Here is a 20,001-nt window from a genome sequence, read left to right as displayed (position 1 = left end):
CATTTGGATATGTTATTTTATATACCGAGGGGCTTACTTTATCTGAAATCGAGTAGGGTCCTGCAAATTTAGGGGAGGAATGAACTGGGGTTATATAGGGAAACCATTACCTGCTGACCGACTGTATACTCTACTGAGTGTACTGTTCTATCAAAGCAGGCCTTACTCTGCTTTTTCCTAGTGCCTAGTCAGACAGCTGCACCGAGCTGGGCTGCCTTAACATTTTCCATTACCTGTTGGACTGCTTTTTCGTGGGTGAGGGCGGTGACTGTGGGGCTGGCCAAATCAAGTCCTAATAAATATTCAGTTCCTTTCATGGGTCGTCCTGTCATAAGGGTGTGGGCTGTGGAACTTGATACCGTATTCCTAATAAACATAAGTGCAAATGGGAGAAATGTCCCATGTAGTGTTGTGCTGTTGCAACATTTTCCTGATAGTCGTTTTTAGGGTTCTGTTCATACATTCCACAATGCCGCTGGATTGTGGGTGATAGGCAATATGGAATTTTTGTTTTATCCCCAAAATCGTCAAAACATTCTGCATCACTCTTCCTGTAAAATGCGAACCTTGGTCCGATTCAATGCTGCGGGGGAGTCCCCAGCGTGTAAATATTTGCTGTGTTAAAATCTTGGCTGTTGCCTTAGCCGTGTTTGTCCTGGAGGGAAATGCTTCCACCCATTTCGTGAAGGTGGCGATCACCACCAACACATATTTAAAACCATTTCTGCAGGGGGGGAGGGGACCAATATAATCTAGCTGTAAATTCGTCCATGGGCCATTAACAGGGCGGGTGTATCTTAAATGACCTTTCCTGGAGTATCTGTCTGGGTTATTTTGAGCTCAAATTAAACAATTGGCAATATAATGTGTGACGTCTGCTTTTAAATCGGGCCACCAGCACAAGGGTCTTAAGTGGGCAATGGTGGTTTCTATCCCTTGATGTCCGTGTCCGTCACGAAATTGACATAATCTGGTTCCTGTCCTGGGTGGGGACCACATAAATTCCATTCTTTAATACAATTCTGTCCTGTACCATCAGCGTGTCCTTGCATTTGTCGTAGGGGGCTGGGAAGTTACCGTTTAAAATTTGCTGAAGACTGTCGTCTGCCTTTTGGGCCTGTGCTAAATCTTGGATATTCGGCTGTGAGACCTGGACTGCGTGCACTGGAGCACTCTTTGGGGGGGGGGGGTTGCCAAAAGTGACCGTGTCGTGATCCTGCCTTTGCTAGGGCGTCTGCTTTTACGTTACCGGGTGGGGACGAACGATGGTGGCTTCTAACCTTTATGATTCCATATTTGCGGTCTTTAGCTGTTTCCAGAATGTGCTTCAGTAATGGCGCTGAGGGTAGGGGTTTACCGTCGGCGGATATGAATCCTCTAGTTTCCCACCGGGGTAGGAATTCCGTCAAATTGTTACGGACATATAAACTGTCCGAATATATATCTGCGGGGGTTGGGAAATAATCTGGGTGCTGCACTATGTATGCGATGGCTGCTAACACGGCTGCCTGTTATTCTAAATGTCCTGGTAATTTCAGTGATATCTCCTCTAATGCACGTCCCTGCGCGTCTTCCACATATATACCACATCCTGTAATCCTTTTTCCATTATCAACGGTGGAGGAGCCATCTACGTTATTTTTAAAGATTTATCCGTGGGCTAGGTTCTCTGTGGTCCGATGCCTGCTTTTGTGGGTAGTGATTTAGGAATAAAAGGTCCTGTGTTGTGCCTGGCTGCGATGATTTCACACTCATGTGGGGTTCTTGCATACTGCAAATTATCTGCTAACAATGTGTGTGTCTTTGTCCTTTTGACTGTGATGTCCCTTCCTTGTAAGAATAGGGTCCAGCGCGCTGCTCTAATCTGGCTAACTGAACCGTCCTTTAACCTACCATCTAACAGTAGTTGCATTGGGGTGTGCTCGGTTAAAATCGTTACGGGTTGAGGCCTGTGATGTATGCGAAGTACTGAACAGCCCAAAAAACTGCAAGCAAGTGCCTTTCGCAGGCTGAAAATCCTTGCTCCACTGGATCCAAAACTCGTGAGGCATAGTCTACGGGTCCTAAACGATCGTGCCTTTCTTGGGGTAGTACGGCCGATAGGATTTGGTCGGTGGTTGCTACTTCTATGGCGTATGGGGAGTGTGGGTCTGGTACTTGCAAAGTGGGGGCTGTACCTAGGGCCCGTTTTAATGTATCAATGGCATCCGTATGCTGTGGAAGCCATTCCCAAGGGGAGTTCTTTTTTAGGAGCTCGGAAAGTGGGGCTGCCTTGGTGGCGAAACCGTCTATATGGTTCCTACAGTAACCAACCAGTCCTAAAAATGACCGGAGTGCAGTGACATTATGGGGCAAGGGCAATTTAACAATCAAATCAATCCGTTTTTGCCCTATCTCTCTTTTTCCGTGCGTGATGACTGTGCCTAAATAAGAGACCTTTTCTTTTGGGATTTGGGCCTTTTCGGGTTGACTTTCCATCCAATTGAGTGGAGGAGACCTAATAGGTTGGAAAGAAGCGAAATCTGCTCTTCCTTGGTATCAGTTTGTAGGAGTAAGTCGTCTACATACTGAATGAGGCATTCGGGTCGGGAAAATTTGGATAATCCATTTGCCAATTGTCGGTGGAAAATGGAGGAGGAGTTGTGGAAAGATTGCGGAAGGCATGCCCAAGTATATTGCTGTCCTTGGAACATGAAGGCGAATTTATATTGGCAATTCTTTTCCAATGGAATGGACCAGAACCCATTGCTAATGTCCAGTACTGTAAAATACCTTGACTGTAGTCCCTGCTTCAGCACTGTTTCGGGACTCGTGGCAACGGTGGGGGCTGCTGATGGAGTTACTTTATTGAGTTCTCTGTAATCGATGGTCAGTCTCCATGAACCGTCTGGTTTTCTTACGGGCCAAATTGGGGCATTGTTTGTTGAGGCTACGGGCCGAATTACACCTTGGTCTAGCAAACTTTGAATTACCTTTGCAATTTCTCCCTCGGCTTGCTGTGGGAAGCCGTATTGTTTCTGGGGCTTGGGATCGAGACCTGTAATGGGGACTGTTCCCGGAATTTTTCCACAGTCGTGCTTGTGCTGGGCGAAGGATGCTTTGTGTTTCCTTAGAACCTCTCTAATTGTCTTACCTGCACTAATGGCTTGCAGATCAAACCAATAGTCGCCCACTGAGCAGATTCTGTGTTCGTAGTCTCCTACTGTGAGCGAGGCGGGGGCTCTCACTGTTCTCGCCATTTTCCAAACACACTTATTCACGGGGTCAAAGGAAAGGTTGTGTGAACTCATGAAGTCGATCCCTAAAATGTGTTCTGCTGTTCAGGGCAAATCTAAAACAACGGGGTGCTTGGCATTAACGTTTCCGATTTGGATATCTACGGGGGCCGTAATATATCCCTGCTGGATATGTCCTGTAAATCCTCTAAGAGTGATAGTGCCTGTAGTGGGCCATTTATCTTGGTGAAACATTGTGGAGGAGTTTAAAGTGGTGCGGGACCCTCCGGTGTCCCAAAGGAACTCTACGTGGTGTCCCCGGACTGTGCCTGTGACTACTGGTCTACCTGACATGTCCCAGAGTGTGTCGCAGACCCAAGTTGGAGAGTCCGAACAAGGTCAATCTGTGCTTTTTATGGCAGAATTGCCTGGCCAGGTGCTAACACTGTGTATAGGCCTGCATTGTTCCTATGTGGGGTGTTCGCTTGCTGATTCCGTTGCTGGTTCGGGGGGGCGCATTGCATTCGCGGGCGTAATGTCCCTTTTGTCACAATTATAGCATCCCTGTGCTCTGGTGCTGTCCGTCATATCTACCCTCGTTTACCCATGTGGGGTCCTGATGCATCCTTACTGGATTCATGTTTGCTTCTACTTTCTCCTGCTCTGCCTTTTTATGTAGGGATTGTTCCCAAGCCCTGGAGAGTCTCTTCAGAACCCACACTTCATTGTGTGTGGCGTCTGAAGGGTCATAATTCGCACAGGCTTTTTGACCTGCTTCTGTGGCGTGGGAGACTAAAATACGGGTCCATTTGGTTGTGTTTTCGGCATTTAAGTGTGCACAGACTAAATCTCCAAATACCGCTTTAAAATGGATCCAAAGGCGACCTGCATATGCAGTCGGATGCTCTCCTTTCGTTTGTCTGCAGCGATTGAGACCTTCTACGGGATCTCCTCTATTATAACCAATTGCATCCAAAATAGCTGCCTTCATGTCCTGGAGGCTTCCTCCTCCTATATTCTGTGGATCGGGTAGTGCTGAACTAATGAATGGGTCAAGGCTTATCAAAGTTTCATTTCCTCCGGTTCGTCCAGACCGTACATAACTGTCTGTTGTGTTACTCGCTCAAAGAAATGGTGTGGGTCTGCTGTGGGTTGGAATGGTTCAATTTTGGCGCAGGCATCTCTTAATTGTGTGATGGATAATGGAGTGGTGTACACAAAATCGGGTTCGTCGTCAATTGGTGACTTGCGCTGCGTGGTGACTGGATTCATGGGGTTGTGTGCTGCCTGTGCAGTCGGTGGTGCGGGTGCTTTCTTTTTCGGGGCCTGGGGGGCTCTATTCTGATTTTCGGTATCTTCTACATATCTATAGGCAGTTTCATTGAGTTCCTGCCAATCGGGGCCATCTTCCTGGTCTAACGTTGGTCCAAAGGTGTCTCTGAAACCATTTTGCACTGAGAGCAGTGACTGTAATCGTGAAATTTGCTGCCTGCATTTGGTGTGGTCTACTGAACTCTGCCTTTGTTCCGTTGTGGAACTGTGGAGCAATGTCTGCGCATTGCTTCTTTAACTGTTCTACCTGTTGTCCCGTCTCTTCTATTACCAAGGCTACACGTTGTGTATCTTGGTAGGCCTTATCATATTGTGTCTGAAAGCTGCTTAGGTGAACTAAACAAGATTGGTGTGCCCGTTTGACATCAGCCATCTCCTTGCCTTTTGCTGCTAGCTGCTCTCGGAGTTGTTTATTAACTTTTTCACACTTGCAAACATTTCTCTCACTCTTCTCCTCTTTCTCTACAAACTGTCCGCAGAGCGTCCTCACGACCTCCTCTGTGCCTCGCAATTATGCCAGACAGGACACGATTGTCATCGGCTTACGAACTTTCCCTTAATTCTTCTTGTGTATCTCGGTTAGGTTGTCCCACCAAGTTTGTCCTATACTATCAGGACCTGACTCTTCATTCGCAAAATACTCAGACTAAAGGGGCCATCCTTTCCCCTTAAGTATTTCCTCAACTCTTCTTCCCATATGGGACACTGCTCTGCTCTGTTGGTCGCTGCGACCTCGGGTTCCTGTGGGTTCATAAGGTGTTCCATTGCCTTTGTTGTCATTTCTATTGATAACTCTTGTCTGTGTCCTAAATTTGGGACAGGGGGGAATAGGGCGGCGATGCAAACAGTGGGTATGGCCTAAGCTGTTTTCCGGTTCTCACAACTCCCGATAGTTTTGCGCAACAAAATCTAACAAGTTTACCTTGTATCCCTGTTAGTATGCATGCAAATTACTACACACTTCCGAATCTTGGAAGTTTGATCAATACGGGTCTTACACTTGTGGTTTCTTTCACTTTTCCAATTGGGTTTCTAATTCAACGTTTTGTGGGTTCTCTCGGAGTGACAAAATCACTTCTAGGTCGAGTCCCGTCAGATGTCGCCAATAACTTGTCAATTTTGATGAGTGGAATACTATCCCACCCGTGTCACTAATAACTGTTGCCGATTATGCATCGGAGACGCCAATAATGTTGCCCTTCCTAATATCGAGTAATATTGCTTTCAGAATCGCCAGGTATCAGATGATACCACCACAAGGTTCAACCGGATATTAATCAAAGACCCAACAACCAGTCTGTTAGTTCAAGTTCAATAATAGTTTATTTACACACAAGATTAACTCACACATGCAACATAAAAACACTACAACAACCTGTACTTAACTTTCAGGCACCCGGCTTTGGCAGAGGAACAAGGCCTTTGTTCGGATTTGGAGTGGCTGGGTCTGGAGAGGTAACTTCGGTTCTGCTGGGCTCATCCATCTGGTAGCGATCGTTGATCTTGAACTTGCTTCTGGTCGTGGTGCTGCAGTTGGCTTCAGGTATAGGCCGGGCCGAAGAGTGCCGGTGTGCCAGGGCCAAAAGAGATCGAACACATGGCAATGTCTCTCTTTATCCTTTGGGGTTTCGCGCTCTTTTGGGCTGTCCTTCGCTTTGGACCCAATAATTCGGCAGGCTTCGATCACTGCCTTCGATTTGAGCCAATAACGGGGGCGGATGCCTTGATGGCTGGGCTTGTTCTGAGCGGCCATTGTCCTTGGCTGTTTGGGCTTCCTGGGTGAAGGGAGTGGCGCCAATGTGTCTGGAATTGCATCTGATACCTGAGTACCAGTCCTTTGTCCTGGGGAAATGGGTCATTAAAATGCAAATCGGCTTGGGGTTTCAATACTGTCTGGTTCTCTGTTAGCAAATATACATTTAGGCTCTGGGTTTTCCTGAATTCTGTATTGGCCATATTTCTCTTGAGTCTTGGCAAGTATCCATGTTTACTTTGTAAGTGGCCATCCCAGATGGCTACAATATATTTAAAAACAAAAAAACATTCAAGGCTACTACTTGAGTGTTATTTGGACTCTGCGCTTTAGGCCAGCATCCAGCTTGACTGCAATTCATCGTGCAGTGGAAATTATTCACTAATAAGGCTGAAGCGTGCAAATGCCAATCGGCCACAAACCTAGTAAATACGCAAAAAGGGGAGGCAAATTAGAAGGAAATTGAGCTCTTTTGTTCAAGGTAGGAAATTCTGAACTGTCGGCTGAGTGCAAGTTAAGACAAAAAAGAAATGGTTTTTACAGTATTATTAAAGAGATAAGAAATTTTCAAACCTTTAAAAATGACAGAGGAATGAAGTCAATGTAGCAACATTTAGATGGGAAGTTAATGCCTGTCGCTCACACCAAATCTCCTGTTTAAGATGTTTAATAGAACAGGGGTGCGGCTCATGTTCAGAGTGAACAAATAAATTATTTGTTTTTTCCCCCTCCCTTAAAGGTCTGGTGATAAACTTTGTACCGAGATGCCTACCATCCACAGAGACTTTGGATTGAATTAACAGATGGGTTCAATTTGGACTTTGAATATATCTTTCCATGGAACATTGTGGGTAGGCACTGTGACAAAGTGGAGTAGGTACTGGGGGTGATGATAGAGTGGACCATGCTATTGCAGTGCAAACAGGGAAGAAGAATCTATTCTCTAAGAGTGTTGTTAATGTTTGAATTCGCTACCCCAGAGAGAAGTGGAAGCAGGCTTATTGAAAATGTTCAAAGCTGAGTTGGATAGATTGAATCAAAGATTATGGGGACAGGCAGGAAAGTAGAGGTAGAGCTGCAATTGGACCAGCCACAATCTTATTGAATCGCAGAGCAGGCTAAAAGAGCTAGAATTTCTATCCCTGTTTTCTTATGTTCTTTGTTCTTAGTCCCCTCACAATGCTCAATAGGGGAGGGGAGATGTGATGGCTGGTGGCATTGTGCTGCAAGTGGCGAGAAAGTATAACTAAGTGGTGCAATTTTAATGTGCACAAATCTTTGAAGGCTGCCACTCAAGTTAAGAAGACTTTCCTTTAAGAAAAAACATACTGGATCCTTGGCTTTAAAACCAGAGATTTCTATCTCACCCCCCACTGACCGCTGTTTTTATAAAGTGGGCTCTGTGACATATATATATGCCCCATCTTAGAAAGGCATTGCCACATTTGATCTCAGTTCCTACAATGCAGTTTGGAGCACGCTGTAATTTTAACAACTACTTACTGCATAGGATTTCCAGGGCTCAGGAAACCAGCCAATAAAATGGCAATGAAAACTGCCTGCTCTGCAAGTTAAGGCTTTTTTGAGCTTTCCTGGAAGCTATTAAGGCACCCAGACCATTCCTCTCACTCAATTGTAACTCCCTCTCCCTTCAGTGATCAATGAGCCCACCCCTTCCTTGCCACAGATACTGCCTCACCCCACTTTAATTGCTGAACTCTGATCCCCTCCTCCCACTAAGCTCCCGTTCTATGCATCCTGCTAGGATGTGACATCCTGATTTCTCCCAATTGCCGGAGATCATTTGCTCTGGTCTCCTGATGCTGCCTGTTGTAGCTCGTTTCAAGGTCATCTTTTCGGCTCATTTTCCCTGGACAAAAATATTATTTCCCAATTTAGGGAGAAAAGTGCAGTCAAGACCAGATGCCTAGAAAATAAATCTCGATACCCGAAAGCCCGACAGGGCCTTCAAGACAGGACTCACAGTCTATATACGTAACTTTGGAGACGGATGTCCTTGGACCCCAGGAGTTGTAGTGGAAAAGACTGGCCCCATTTCATACAAGGTCAAGACTAAAGAGAAGACCGTATGGAAACACGTGAACCATCTTAGGAACAGGGAACACTTCCCTGTTGAAACGACTCCAAACGGAATGACGCCTTCCACGTCCATTGCGCCCACCTCCGGGCAGGGGACTCAGTCCATGGGAAACCCGAGAGTCATTTCCCTCGAGGATGGAGACTCAGGATCAGAAATGGAGACAGATGACTGACCCTCATCTGGAAATGAGCGTTGAAGAGGGGCCCCCATCATAGGCCTTTTGACATTCTGCCAGGAAGCGACAGCCCACTATCCACTTCATGACCCCGACCTGGCTCCACTGACGTTTGATCTGAGGCTAAAAAGTTGTTGTGGGGGGGCGGGGGGGGGAGGGAGAGAATGTGATAACCCTCACGGGCATTCACTATCGATCTCTCCATGGGGCTTGTATGGAGTATGGGTTCCCGTAGTAGCAAGTGGAGGTCCACCCAGCTGGGACTTGTTAGTGAGACCTTTAAATGCTGCTCCCAGACCAGAGTTCCAGTAGTCCCAGGCTGGGACATTAGTGTTGTACATCGTGGTACCGGCTTTATCTTTTGAGTTAAAATAAACCTGTTTAGCTGCCTTATTATTACACTGGATTATTTCATTGGCCTGGCAAGAAATATATCACCATTTCTTCATTGTCATTGGATCAAAAATCAGAAATTCTTCCTGAGAGCACTGTGGGTGTACCTGCATCATGTGGCTGCAGTAGTTTAAAAAGGTGGCTCACCACCACGTTTTGCAAAGACAATTGGGGATGGGCAACAAATGCTGTCCTTAACAATTGTGCTCACATTCGTGAAAGGAATAAAAGAAAAGTCACTTCTAACCTTTTTTGCTGTAAGTAATTGAGAACAAGTTGAGAGTCTTTCTATTTTGTTTTATTCCTTCAAGTTAAAGGAAAAAGGACTTGCTTTTCACAACTTCAGAATGTCCTAGATCACTTTACAAACAATAGTGACTTTTCGAAATGTATGGGGTAACTTTGACCCTAAAATAATCTTGTGGGTTTTGGTTGGGTGCTGGTTGGGTATGAAGTTTAAAAACAAATCTGAAACAGGAGCCCCGACCCACCTCAGACACGCACTTCTGCTTTTAACAGAGGTGAGATGGGGAGACGGGCAACTGATCCTCTCACAGGAGGCAGGTCGATCATTGAAACCTTTTAAGGAGGCTGTGTACCTTGATTTAAAAATCTTTCCATTTTTAATCCACGCTGGAAAGGTTGCCTATACATCAGAACCTCAGGAAAGCTGTCAGGCAAAAAGAGGTACGATGGGTTAGATCTATAAAGTAAGTACCTTTGGAGCACTGCATGAGGGCTTGGAGGAATAGAAGTGTCTTCTCCAGATAACCTCAAAATCACCTCCCCCACACCAATTTTTGTGCTCACTTTCATTTCTCACCTCAGCCCACAAATGCTCACACCAATCACCACCTTACTATACTCCCTGAACCCCAGACAATCCTCTGGCTCATTCTCCACGTTTCCCTCCTCATCTCACAAACGCCCTCTCAAAGTTTAAAAACTACGTGGTGTTCAGGACATGTGTGCTCCCAGGTTACATGTTGGGTTTTTACGACAAGCGACAGTATTTTGATGGTCAGAGTTTATTAATTGAATTGAAATTCAACCAGCTAAGTGGTGGGATTTGAATCTGCGTTCCCAGGACCACGTTACCACTGCGACACCGCCCTCCCCAAGGAGATGGGAGATATATATTGCACTCCTAACTCTAAGATGTTTTTGGAATTGTTTCTTGTTGGTAATCCACCTCTAAAATCCAGTTGCACTTTGTAATGTGATAGTTAAGGTGTTTGAAAAATTGTTCGGAAAATATTCTGCACAGTCTTGTTTTGAAGATTTCATTACCCTTTCCCGTTGCCTTGCAGTGTATAAAACTAATGATTTGCTGCATACATTTATCATCTGATGGAATTTACAATTTCTTGCAGATGATTGGAAAAGGCCCAATATCACAGCTGTGCTTGCATGGGACCAGTCCACAGTCATCGTGGGAAAACAAAGCAGCACAAGACAAGCATCTGGGAGGAATGAAAGTCATTTGGCATTTGGATTTGCTGCCTGTGCTGTTTCAGTCGTATTTTTTGGGAGCAATTTTGTTCCTGTGAAGAAATTTGATACCGGCGATGGTAATTGTACAACACTGTTTTCATTTTCATTCCACTTTGCCACCAGTTATGATTAACGTTTAATCAATCAGTGAGAAAAGAAAATGTGAAAATCCAAAACATGTATTGAAGCATCCACACATAACTCTGAATTTTGATCTAGTCTGCAATAAATGCACAAAGCTGTGGCCATGTTGTAACTTAGCTGAAACACGTTTTAAGTAACTAATTAATTTTCCATTGCATATGGTTAGTCATAGAATGTAGTCACTATCTTATCTGTCTCCGACTTATTGCTGTACCTCTGTGTCTCTTCTGCCTCTGTTCTCTCTCTTACCTGTTGCTTCACTTTCCTTAACTCTTCTTGTCTTGTTTTGTTTCTTGAATTTTTTTGGATGAGAAGAGATTCATGGTAACAGATCAAGTATCCTTTATCTTTAAATCTAAAAACCGGACACATACCTCGTCAATCTTTAGAGTAGAAAGTCTCTGAACCAAGCTAACACGACCCGAACCGACACAAACCTCGCTGACCGCACCTGACCTATATTGCAGGCAGTTTAATTAATTGTCTGCACCGTTTACCTTGTGCACCCTCCCATACAAGCAGAATTGCAGATGCCGCCACTTGTGGGAACATATTACTGGTACCCTGTATGTATTATTCAGTGATGCATCTCACTTTTCTGGCCATTTTATTTACTTTAGAGAATAGCTAGCCCAGGCTTCGGCCATTGTAATGTAAGTAAGCCTCAGCCTATATGTGGTACCAAAAAACAAAATGATCTGAAATCTGAAACAATCGACCCTGAGGGTTTCAGATAAAGCAGTCTTGGCCTGTATATCATTGTACAGGGAAAATCATGACTGGTGAAGGAGCCAATAACAGCTGATATTGGGATGGGTGTTCAAATAACAAATCTGGCCCATCTCAGTTTGTATTCTTTTGTGGAATGTGGGTGTCACAGACAAATATATTTATTGCCCATCACTAATTATCCTTAAAGTGACGATGAACTACCTTCTTGGACTGCTATTGTCATGGGTTGTAGCTATGCCCACAGTGCTGTTCGATAGGAAGTTCCAGGATTTTGACTCAAGAACAGTAAAAGAATGGCAATATATGTCCAGGTTGGAGTGGTGGATGTTTTGCAGAGGAATTTGCAGGTTGCCATGTGCCTGCTGCCCATGTTGTTATAGATGGTAGAAATTATGGGTTTGTAGGGTGTTGCCGAAGAGGCCCTTGTTGAATGTTTGCAGTGCATCTTGTAGATGGAACATATGACAGCCCAGTTGCGCTGATAATGGACAGAGTCAGTTTCTTTTGAGCTGGCTGTTGGGCTGCCAATACTGCAGGCTGCTTTATTTTGTATGTCTCCTACCTGATCAGTCATGATTTTCCCTGTCCAATACCCTACCTCTTCAACTCCCTTCCTAACAGCACTGTTGATGTTCCTGCAACACATGGACTGCCGCGGTTTGAGAATGTAGTTCACCACCTTCTCGAGGGCAATGAGGGATAGGTTATAAATGCTGGCCTAGCCAGTGACACCCACATCCCGTGAAAGAATAAACAACAGTGGAGTGACGTAGTGTATTGAAAATTGCATTGTGCATTTAGTCCACTTAAGGTTATCAAATACATGTACCAGCAGAGAGGGTCGATTGGGATAATAATGAACCCATCTTTTAACAGCACATGCAGCAGTTCTGTTTCTTACAGAATCTCAAGGGCAATCAGGCATGGGCAATAAATGCTGGCCTATCCAGTGATGCCCCCAACCCATGAATGAATAATAAAAAAACTTCCCATTCTCTTATCTCCTATTTGAAAAACCCACTCAACGTCTGCATACTTCCCTCCTAATTGCTATCCTGTCAGCCACTTCATCCTTAATCCTCAATTCACTCTCATCATACTCAGTTCATACTCACTCCTATTCTTCCAATCAAGGTTGAGTATTGCAAATCCATAACCATCTAATTCCCTTTCTGCCGCCCTATCCGTTTTCCTCAGAGGCTTTGTTTGATTTCAAACTGCAGTTTTTTTTTAAACAAATAAATTAGAATTCAGAAGGAAAATGTCTAACTTCCTCTTTTTATCTTCTCCTATTCCCTTTCCATTTTATTTCTACATCTCTCCCATCTTCCCCCTCACTTGCAGCAGGGCAAGAGTTAATTCCTATTGTTTCTTGGTAAACAAACTATTGTATTCCACCTGCTGCACCCCATAATTATTTTACTGTTTGTACATTATTTCTTCAAAATTGACAATTTATTCAAATTAAATTTAGACATGCCAGATTGCCAAGAGCTAGTAAACGCAGGATGGGGTGAATGTCCATCTTTGCTGAAAACGTTATATGATTGTATGAAAATCAGAGTTTTTAAAACACAATTGCATATTTCTTCCATTTTTGTTAGTTAATCTTGGTCACAATTGTAATATTCAAAACTAACATAATTATCACCTAAAGTGTTTATAGATCATTATGCATGTAATAAAAATAGACAATGCTGGAAATGCTGAGCAGGACAGGTAGGATCTATGGAAAGTGATTTGGTTCGAGCAACTTACTGGTATGAATGCCTCTCTAGATTTTTCTTTCCCTTTACTTCACTTTGACTCCATCCCTTCTTATAATCTTAGTTTTTGCCACTCTGTTTCTCTCGCCACAGATGCTGAGTGTTTTCATTATTTTCTGGTTTTATTTCTATGTCCAGCATCCACACAATTTAACTAATGTACATGCAAGAAATATATACACAGAAGTATATAAACAGTTCTGTGAATTTTGATATCACCATGTACAGACGGGGATGATAATTTTTGGTAGATGCAAGGCTTATCTCCTACACCCTTTTTTGTAATTTCTCAGTCCTCTGGCACCACCCCTTAACCTAAAGAAGATTGGAAAATTATGGCCAGTGCCTGCACCATTTCCATACTTACTACCCTCAACCTCATTGCATTAGGTTCCGGTGCCGTACGAACTTTTAAGTACAGACAGCTTATCCAATACCTAATCCTTATCAATTTTAAACCCTTTAAGTGTCTGAATTACTTCCTCTTTCACCATGACCTGCACATGATTTTGTTCCTTGGTAAAGACAGATGCATAGTATTCATTTAAAAGCTCAGCCATGTCTCCGCCTGTGTGCTCAATACTTTTTATGGTACCTAATTGGCCCCATTTCTCCTACCACCCATTTACTATTTATACACTTATAGAGGACTTTAGAACTCTGCGGCGACTAGGGAATTTTCACAGTAACTTCATTCCAGTGTTATGTAAGCCGACGTATGACACTAATAAAGATTATTATTATATTAACTGTTAGTATATTCATAGATCACTTTGCTTCACGTGTACTCTTTTTCACTTCCCCTCTGAACCTTCTCTGTTCACTCTGGTTTTCGGCTGTATTATCCACCTGACATCTGTCATCAGCACACTTTTTTTCTTCTTAATTTTTATCTCTTTTATCATCCGGGAGCTGTGGATTTGTTTGCCCTGTGAATGTACCTTTTTGGTGCCTGAGCTATCCTTTAATGGCACCAAATTGTTCAGATATTGCGTCGCTTGCCAACCTTTAATCCCAATTTGCCTGACCCAGATTTATTCTTACCCCATTTAATTGTTCTTAATCTGGATTGCTTCTTGTCCCTCTGCATCACGTATGAACCTTATGGTACAATGTCCAGTTGGCCTAACTTATTCCAAATAACCAGGTCCAGCAACACCCCTTTTAATGTTAGAGCAGAAATATACTGCTGTAGAAAATTTTCCTGCACATACTGTAGGAACTCTTGCCCCTCTCTGCTCTTTACAATATTGCTATCCCAATCTATAGTCACATAAAGTCACCCATTATGATTATTTAAAAATTCTTTCACCTCTCTAATTTCCTTACAGATTTGTTCCTCTACATCTTTCCCATGGCTGGTGGCCCATTGACTGCATCAAATAGTGTAGTTGCACCTTTTTTCCCCCTTAGCTCAAGCCAATAGATTCTGTCCGTGGCCCCTTTGTGATATTCTCTTTCTTCAGCACTGCAATACTCTCGTTAATCAATACTGTCACCTCCCACCCCTCCACCTTTTCTTCCTTTCCTGAACATTTTGTATCTAGTACTTTTTAAACACCCAGGCCTGCCCTTCTTTGAGCCAAATCTTTGTTTTAGCCATGGCATCATATTTCTGCATGATAATCTACATCTGTAACTCGCCAATTTTATTTACTACACTCCGTGCATTCACGTACATGCATAGTAACCCTAATTTAAACTTACTTAATTTCTCCTGTGCTGCGAACCCACCTAATAACGTACTGTTTCCTCTTAGTCCATACCTGTTCAATGTGGAACTTTACCCCTCTCTCGCACTACCTAAGATTCTAACTTTATGCACCTTATTCCTCTTTTCTGCTGGAGCCCATATGCTGGAGCCCATGTCCCAGCAAATTTCATTTAACCACCCCCCCCCCCCCCCCCCCCGCCCCCCCAACCTTAGCAAGTGCAGAAATCATGCGTATTGAAACTTGCAAAAAACAGACAGCACTGAAACCAGCAGCCATCTGCACAGTAATGAGCAATTCCAAGGCACAATTGCAACACTTAAGGTGAATAAAGCCAAGCCAGACTCCTCGGCGCCAGCAGGAACCAAGACAAAGGAAGGCCAACGGACATTTAGGGACCACCCCGCGAACAACTCCAGTATTGGCGAAATCGATCCAAATGATCGGAACGCAGTCCAATCATTTGGAACCAGGTACGGGGTCCGCCCCGAAGGGCGGGAAGCCCCTGGGGACTATAAAGTAAAGCCCCCAAGTTCAAATCGTCCTTCTTGGCAGGGTCACTCAACAATGCGAATCAACCCCTGAGAGTGAACTGCCCAAGCGGCCACATCAACCAAGTAAGTCTCCAGTCAATGCTCGCTACGAGATAGGCGCTCCTAGCTACCAGTCCATACCAACTTTTGAATCCTGCAGACTCAGGACCTGAACGAAAGGCCATTTGTTCCCCTGACCTGGTGGGCCAATTCCGAAGCTAAGTATAGACCTTTTAGTGATCAGAATAGTCTAGAAAGTAGAGTTTATGCATGAGTAGTGATTTACTGTGTATAATAAATGTGTTTTGATTTGAATCTTACTAATTGGTGTGTTGAGTTATTGATCATTACTTTAACTTGAACCTCGTGGCGGTATCATAAAGATACCTGGCGACTCTAGAGCAAAGGTTAAACAAACAAAGCAAATTACGAATGAAGAGCCAACCAAAAGTTAGCAACAGTTTTAAATACAAAAATTTTGAAATTTGAGGCAATGTGCCAATTTAAGTGAAAAAGGAAAGGGGAAACCTGGGGCGGGATTCTCCGCAGTCGGCGCGATGTCCGCCGACCGGCGCCAAAATGGCATGAATCAGTCCGGCATCGCGCCGCCCCAAAGGTGCGGAATTCTCCGCATCTTGAGAGGCCGAGACCTCACCTTGAGGGGCTAGGCCCGCGCCGGACTGATTTCCACCCCGCCAGCTGGTGGTAAAAGCCTTTGGTGTCCCGCCAGCTGGCGCGGAAATGACTTTGCCGTGCGGCGCATGTGCGGGAGCGTCAGCGGCCGCTCACTGCATCCCCGCGCATGCGCAGTGGAGGGGGTCTCTTCCGCCTCCGCCATAGTGGAGACCATGGCGAAGGCGGAAGGAAAAGAGTGCCCCCGCGGCACAAGCCCGCCCGCGGATCGGTGGGCCCCGATCGCGGGCCAGGCCACCGTGGGCCCCCCCCCCCCCTTGGGGCCAGATCGCCCCGCGCCCCCCCCAAGGACCCCGGAGCCTGACCGCGCCGCCTTGTCCCGCCGGGATGAGAGGTGGTTTGATTCTCGCCGGCGGGACAGGCATTCCAGCAGCGGGACTTCGGCCCATCACGGGCCGGAGAATCGCCGGGGGGGGGGGGGCCCGCCAACCGGCGCGGCGCGATTCCCACCCCCGCCGAATATCCGGTGCCAGAGAATTCGGCAACTGGCGGGGGCGGGATTCACGCCAGCCCCCGGCGATTCTCCGATCCGGCGGGGGGGGTCAGAGAATCCCGCCCCTGAAGTGGGATTGATACGTTTTGAATGACCTGAGTGTGTATAAGGTAGAGAATGAAAGGAAGCAGGACATAGTACCCACACTGTGTATCAGAATGTTAATACATATCTCATTATGTTTTCTTTTAGGAATGTTTTTTCAATGGATTCTTTGTGCAGCAATATGGATTGTATCTCTTATTATGAATTTAATATTGAAGTGCCCTAAATTCTGGCCCCTTGCTATGTTAGGCGGTTTTGTCTGGGCCACTGGTAAGTGCACATACTGCATCTTATGTTTGTGTATCTTGGACTTTGTAAAAGTGAATGATATTGCACTTGCTGACTAAGGTTGACCTTTATAACTGGAATATTTGACACTTGTGTATTTGGTGTCAAAATAACAGGGTGATAACACTCTGTTATGTACATACAAATGTGCAGCAATTTCAGGTGAGGGGCAGTTATGTGGTTAAATGCAGAGTTGCTGTCCGAAATGCCACTGACTTTGGGAAAATGGTATTTTGCTGCCTGTCTTGAATTATCATAGAATTTACAGTGCAGAATGGCACGATGTTGCTTTCTTTGCACAGTAGATATGAAACAAACTTACTGCAGAAAGTTAAGTCTTGTCAGTTCATAGAATCATAGAAATGAACAGCACAGAGGTTAGTTCAACACAATTTGTCTTTAACAAATCCATGCTGCCTTTTATTTTTTGGCCTGTACTCCTCCAAATGTATACTTTTGGACATTATGGTTATGCATTGTCCAGCTTTATTCACTAGATTTACTTTTATAAAGAAATTCAAGGTAATACAGTGCCTTCTGCATGAAGTAGGTCCTCTCAAAAAACAATTCAAAAAGATAAATAAATGATAATGTCATTCTACTGGCTAATTTGAGTAAAGAAACATTTCTAGAAAGGGAAAAAGCAGAGAGCTCTGCAAGGTATATTTAATTGTCTGATTTAGAAATTCAGATCAGGGGCAGCACAGTGATGCAGTGACTAGCACTGCTGCCTCACGATTCCGAGGACCCGGGTTCGATCCCTGCCCCGGGTCACTGTCCGTGTGGAGTTTGCACATTCTCCCCGTGTCTGCTTGGGTCTCACCCCCACAACCCAAAGATGGTAGGTGGATTGGCAACACTAAATTGCCCCTTAATTTGAAAAATGTTTTAACAAGTTATCAGAACCGTTTCAGTCATGGATTGTTCAGCATTCTGCAGTGGGCAATTTGTTCTTTCAGTTTCTTTGACATTAGCCGATGATGAAGATTTGCTTCAATTCATGCAATTTAGGCACAAACTCTTAAATTCTGATTGTTCTAGCACTTAAATCTCAACTTCAGCTGAACAGTAATAGCTGACTCTCCAGTACCTTGGTGAAGGGGCTGTTTAGCACAGGGCTAAATCGCTGGCTTTGAAAGCAGACCAAGGCAGGCTAGCAGCACGGTTTGATTCCCGTAACAGCCTCCCCGAACAGGTGCCGGAATGTGGCGACTAGGGGCTTTTCACAGTAACTTCATTTGAAGCCTACTTGTGACAATAAGCGATTTTCATTTCATTTCATTCCATTCCACTTGCACAGCCAAGCTTTTAATGCGTTTGTCCCACTTGCCCTAATCAAAATGCTTTATTTTGAATGGTGATGTCATGAGGCTTGGACTTGGTGCATTTCTTTGCAGTTATTGAGAGATTAATTTCTGTAGAAAAGGAACATTAAACATGAGATACCAGTAATTCTATGACAGATGAATCATTTAATTTAACCAACTAAAACAAATCAGAGATTTATTAAACATGTTCATCAGAAAACCATGTAACACTCTCCAAGGAATGTATTTTCTTTAGCCAATTTTCTTCCCACTTTTCCTGAGGGTTTCACTAATGCTAGGGTGTAGTTCCAAGGCTGTAGGCAGCAACTCGTACCTAATCCAAATTACTACTTGTCATGGTTGAGCTGAGGCAATGTGGCAAACTGTTCTAATTTAGGCCACGTCTATTCCTGAATACTTGCATGTTTTGCAGATAAGATAGTACTCAGGAATGGTAGCCTCCCCAACACAATATCATTGAGACCAATTTTAGTGCTTTTACTGGTGCACTGAATCAGATTACTCACCATTGGAATCGGATGAGATCTGGGACCTTTGTGGTCTGTGTTGCTTCATTTTCATGTCATGTCGTAATCTACCACTGAGCCATAATATTAGCTTGAATGTTTCAAAACATTTCAATAATTTTGGATTTGGGAGTAGTTCGGAAAAGCCTGGCAGTCTTAAAATGCTCTGACTAGAGCTTGGTCCGTAGCAATGAAATGAATAGAGTTACAAGAGAAATAACCCAATTTTCTTCGGCTTTTAACAGTTATTCTGATGCATTGGAGAACAAATGGTTTGAGATCAAAGAGAACATGCTGGAAAATCTCAGCAGGTCTGGCAGCATTTGTAGGGAGAGAAAAGAGCTAAAGTTTCGAGTTCAGGTGACCCTTTGTCAAAGCTATAATACAGAGAAAGTGGAAAATATTTATACTGTGGAGTGAGAATGAAAGATGAGTCAGAGCCACAGCAACCCAGGAAAATGGGGTGCTAATAGCCACAGAAACATGGGGAAGAGTGCTAACGGCAGTCCCCAGAGGGAACAAAAGATGTGAAAGGCCAAACAGCAGAGAAACTAACATCAGAGGGTAAACTGTGACAGATGTAGATGTGGGCGGAGGGGAAGGGTGAAACAAAGGGGAGAAAGGTTAAGGAAAGGTGGATAAGATGGGGGGGGGGGGTTAAATATATATAAAGAAAGACAAGAGAGAAAGAAATTGTAAAAGACAGTTAAAATGAAATAGGATGGAAACAAATAGGTCGAGGTGGGGTAGAGCTGATCATCTGAAGTTGTTGAATTCGATGGCTGTAGTGTGCCTAACCGGAAGATGAGGTGTTGTTCCTCCAGATTGCGTTGAGCTTCACTGGAACATTGCAGTAGGCCAAGGACAGGCATGTGGGCATGGGAGCAGGGTCTTGTGTTAAAATGGCAAGCAACGGGAAGGTCAGGGTTCTGAACGCGCGCAGTGGTTTGAAATTGTTTTGATCTTGTGTCAGATTTTAAGCCACACTTAATATCATCATATACCACTCAATTGATCAATTAGTAGTTTTATGGTATTAAGAACCTCGAGCAAAGATCTGACTGCGTCATTCACTCAACTTCGCTGCCTGACCCTCATAACTCTTTACTCCCTTGTAAATCAAAAATATGTTTAATTGGTCAATTGAATAAGTAGATAAGTCAAATTAATAATGTACTTATTTACATTTGTGCAATGCTAATCTATTTCAAAGTTAATATTCGATTGCACGATAATTTAGCAAAATTGCTTTTCCATTTGAGGAAAGCAGCTATTTCAACAGTTTAGGAAAATAAATG

At 44.2% G+C, this 20,001-nt stretch overlaps 1 protein-coding gene across 4 annotated transcripts in view; it reads left to right on the top strand.

Moving 5' to 3' along the window:
- tmem144a (transmembrane protein 144a) overlaps positions 1-20,001 on the top strand; it is a 123,692-nt gene that overhangs the window by 26,688 nt on the left and 77,003 nt on the right. For 3 of the 4 annotated variants that reach the window (XR_011940119.1, XM_072495785.1, XM_072495786.1), the window contains exons 3-4: positions 10,343-10,540; positions 16,729-16,851. Coding sequence is in view for 3 of the 4 variants with exons in the window: in XM_072495785.1 (XP_072351886.1) it covers positions 10,343-10,540; positions 16,729-16,851 (321 nt within the window). In the remaining variant the exon portion in view is untranslated. The remainder of the gene's footprint in view (positions 1-10,342; positions 10,541-16,728; positions 16,852-20,001) is intronic. The other variant, XM_072495787.1, reaches the window with a different exon arrangement.

This window comes from Scyliorhinus torazame, chromosome 3, assembly GCF_047496885.1.
Source record: "Scyliorhinus torazame isolate Kashiwa2021f chromosome 3, sScyTor2.1, whole genome shotgun sequence".
Lineage (NCBI taxonomy): Eukaryota > Metazoa > Chordata > Chondrichthyes > Carcharhiniformes > Scyliorhinidae > Scyliorhinus > Scyliorhinus torazame.
This window is presented reverse-complemented; position numbering and strand designations above follow the sequence as displayed.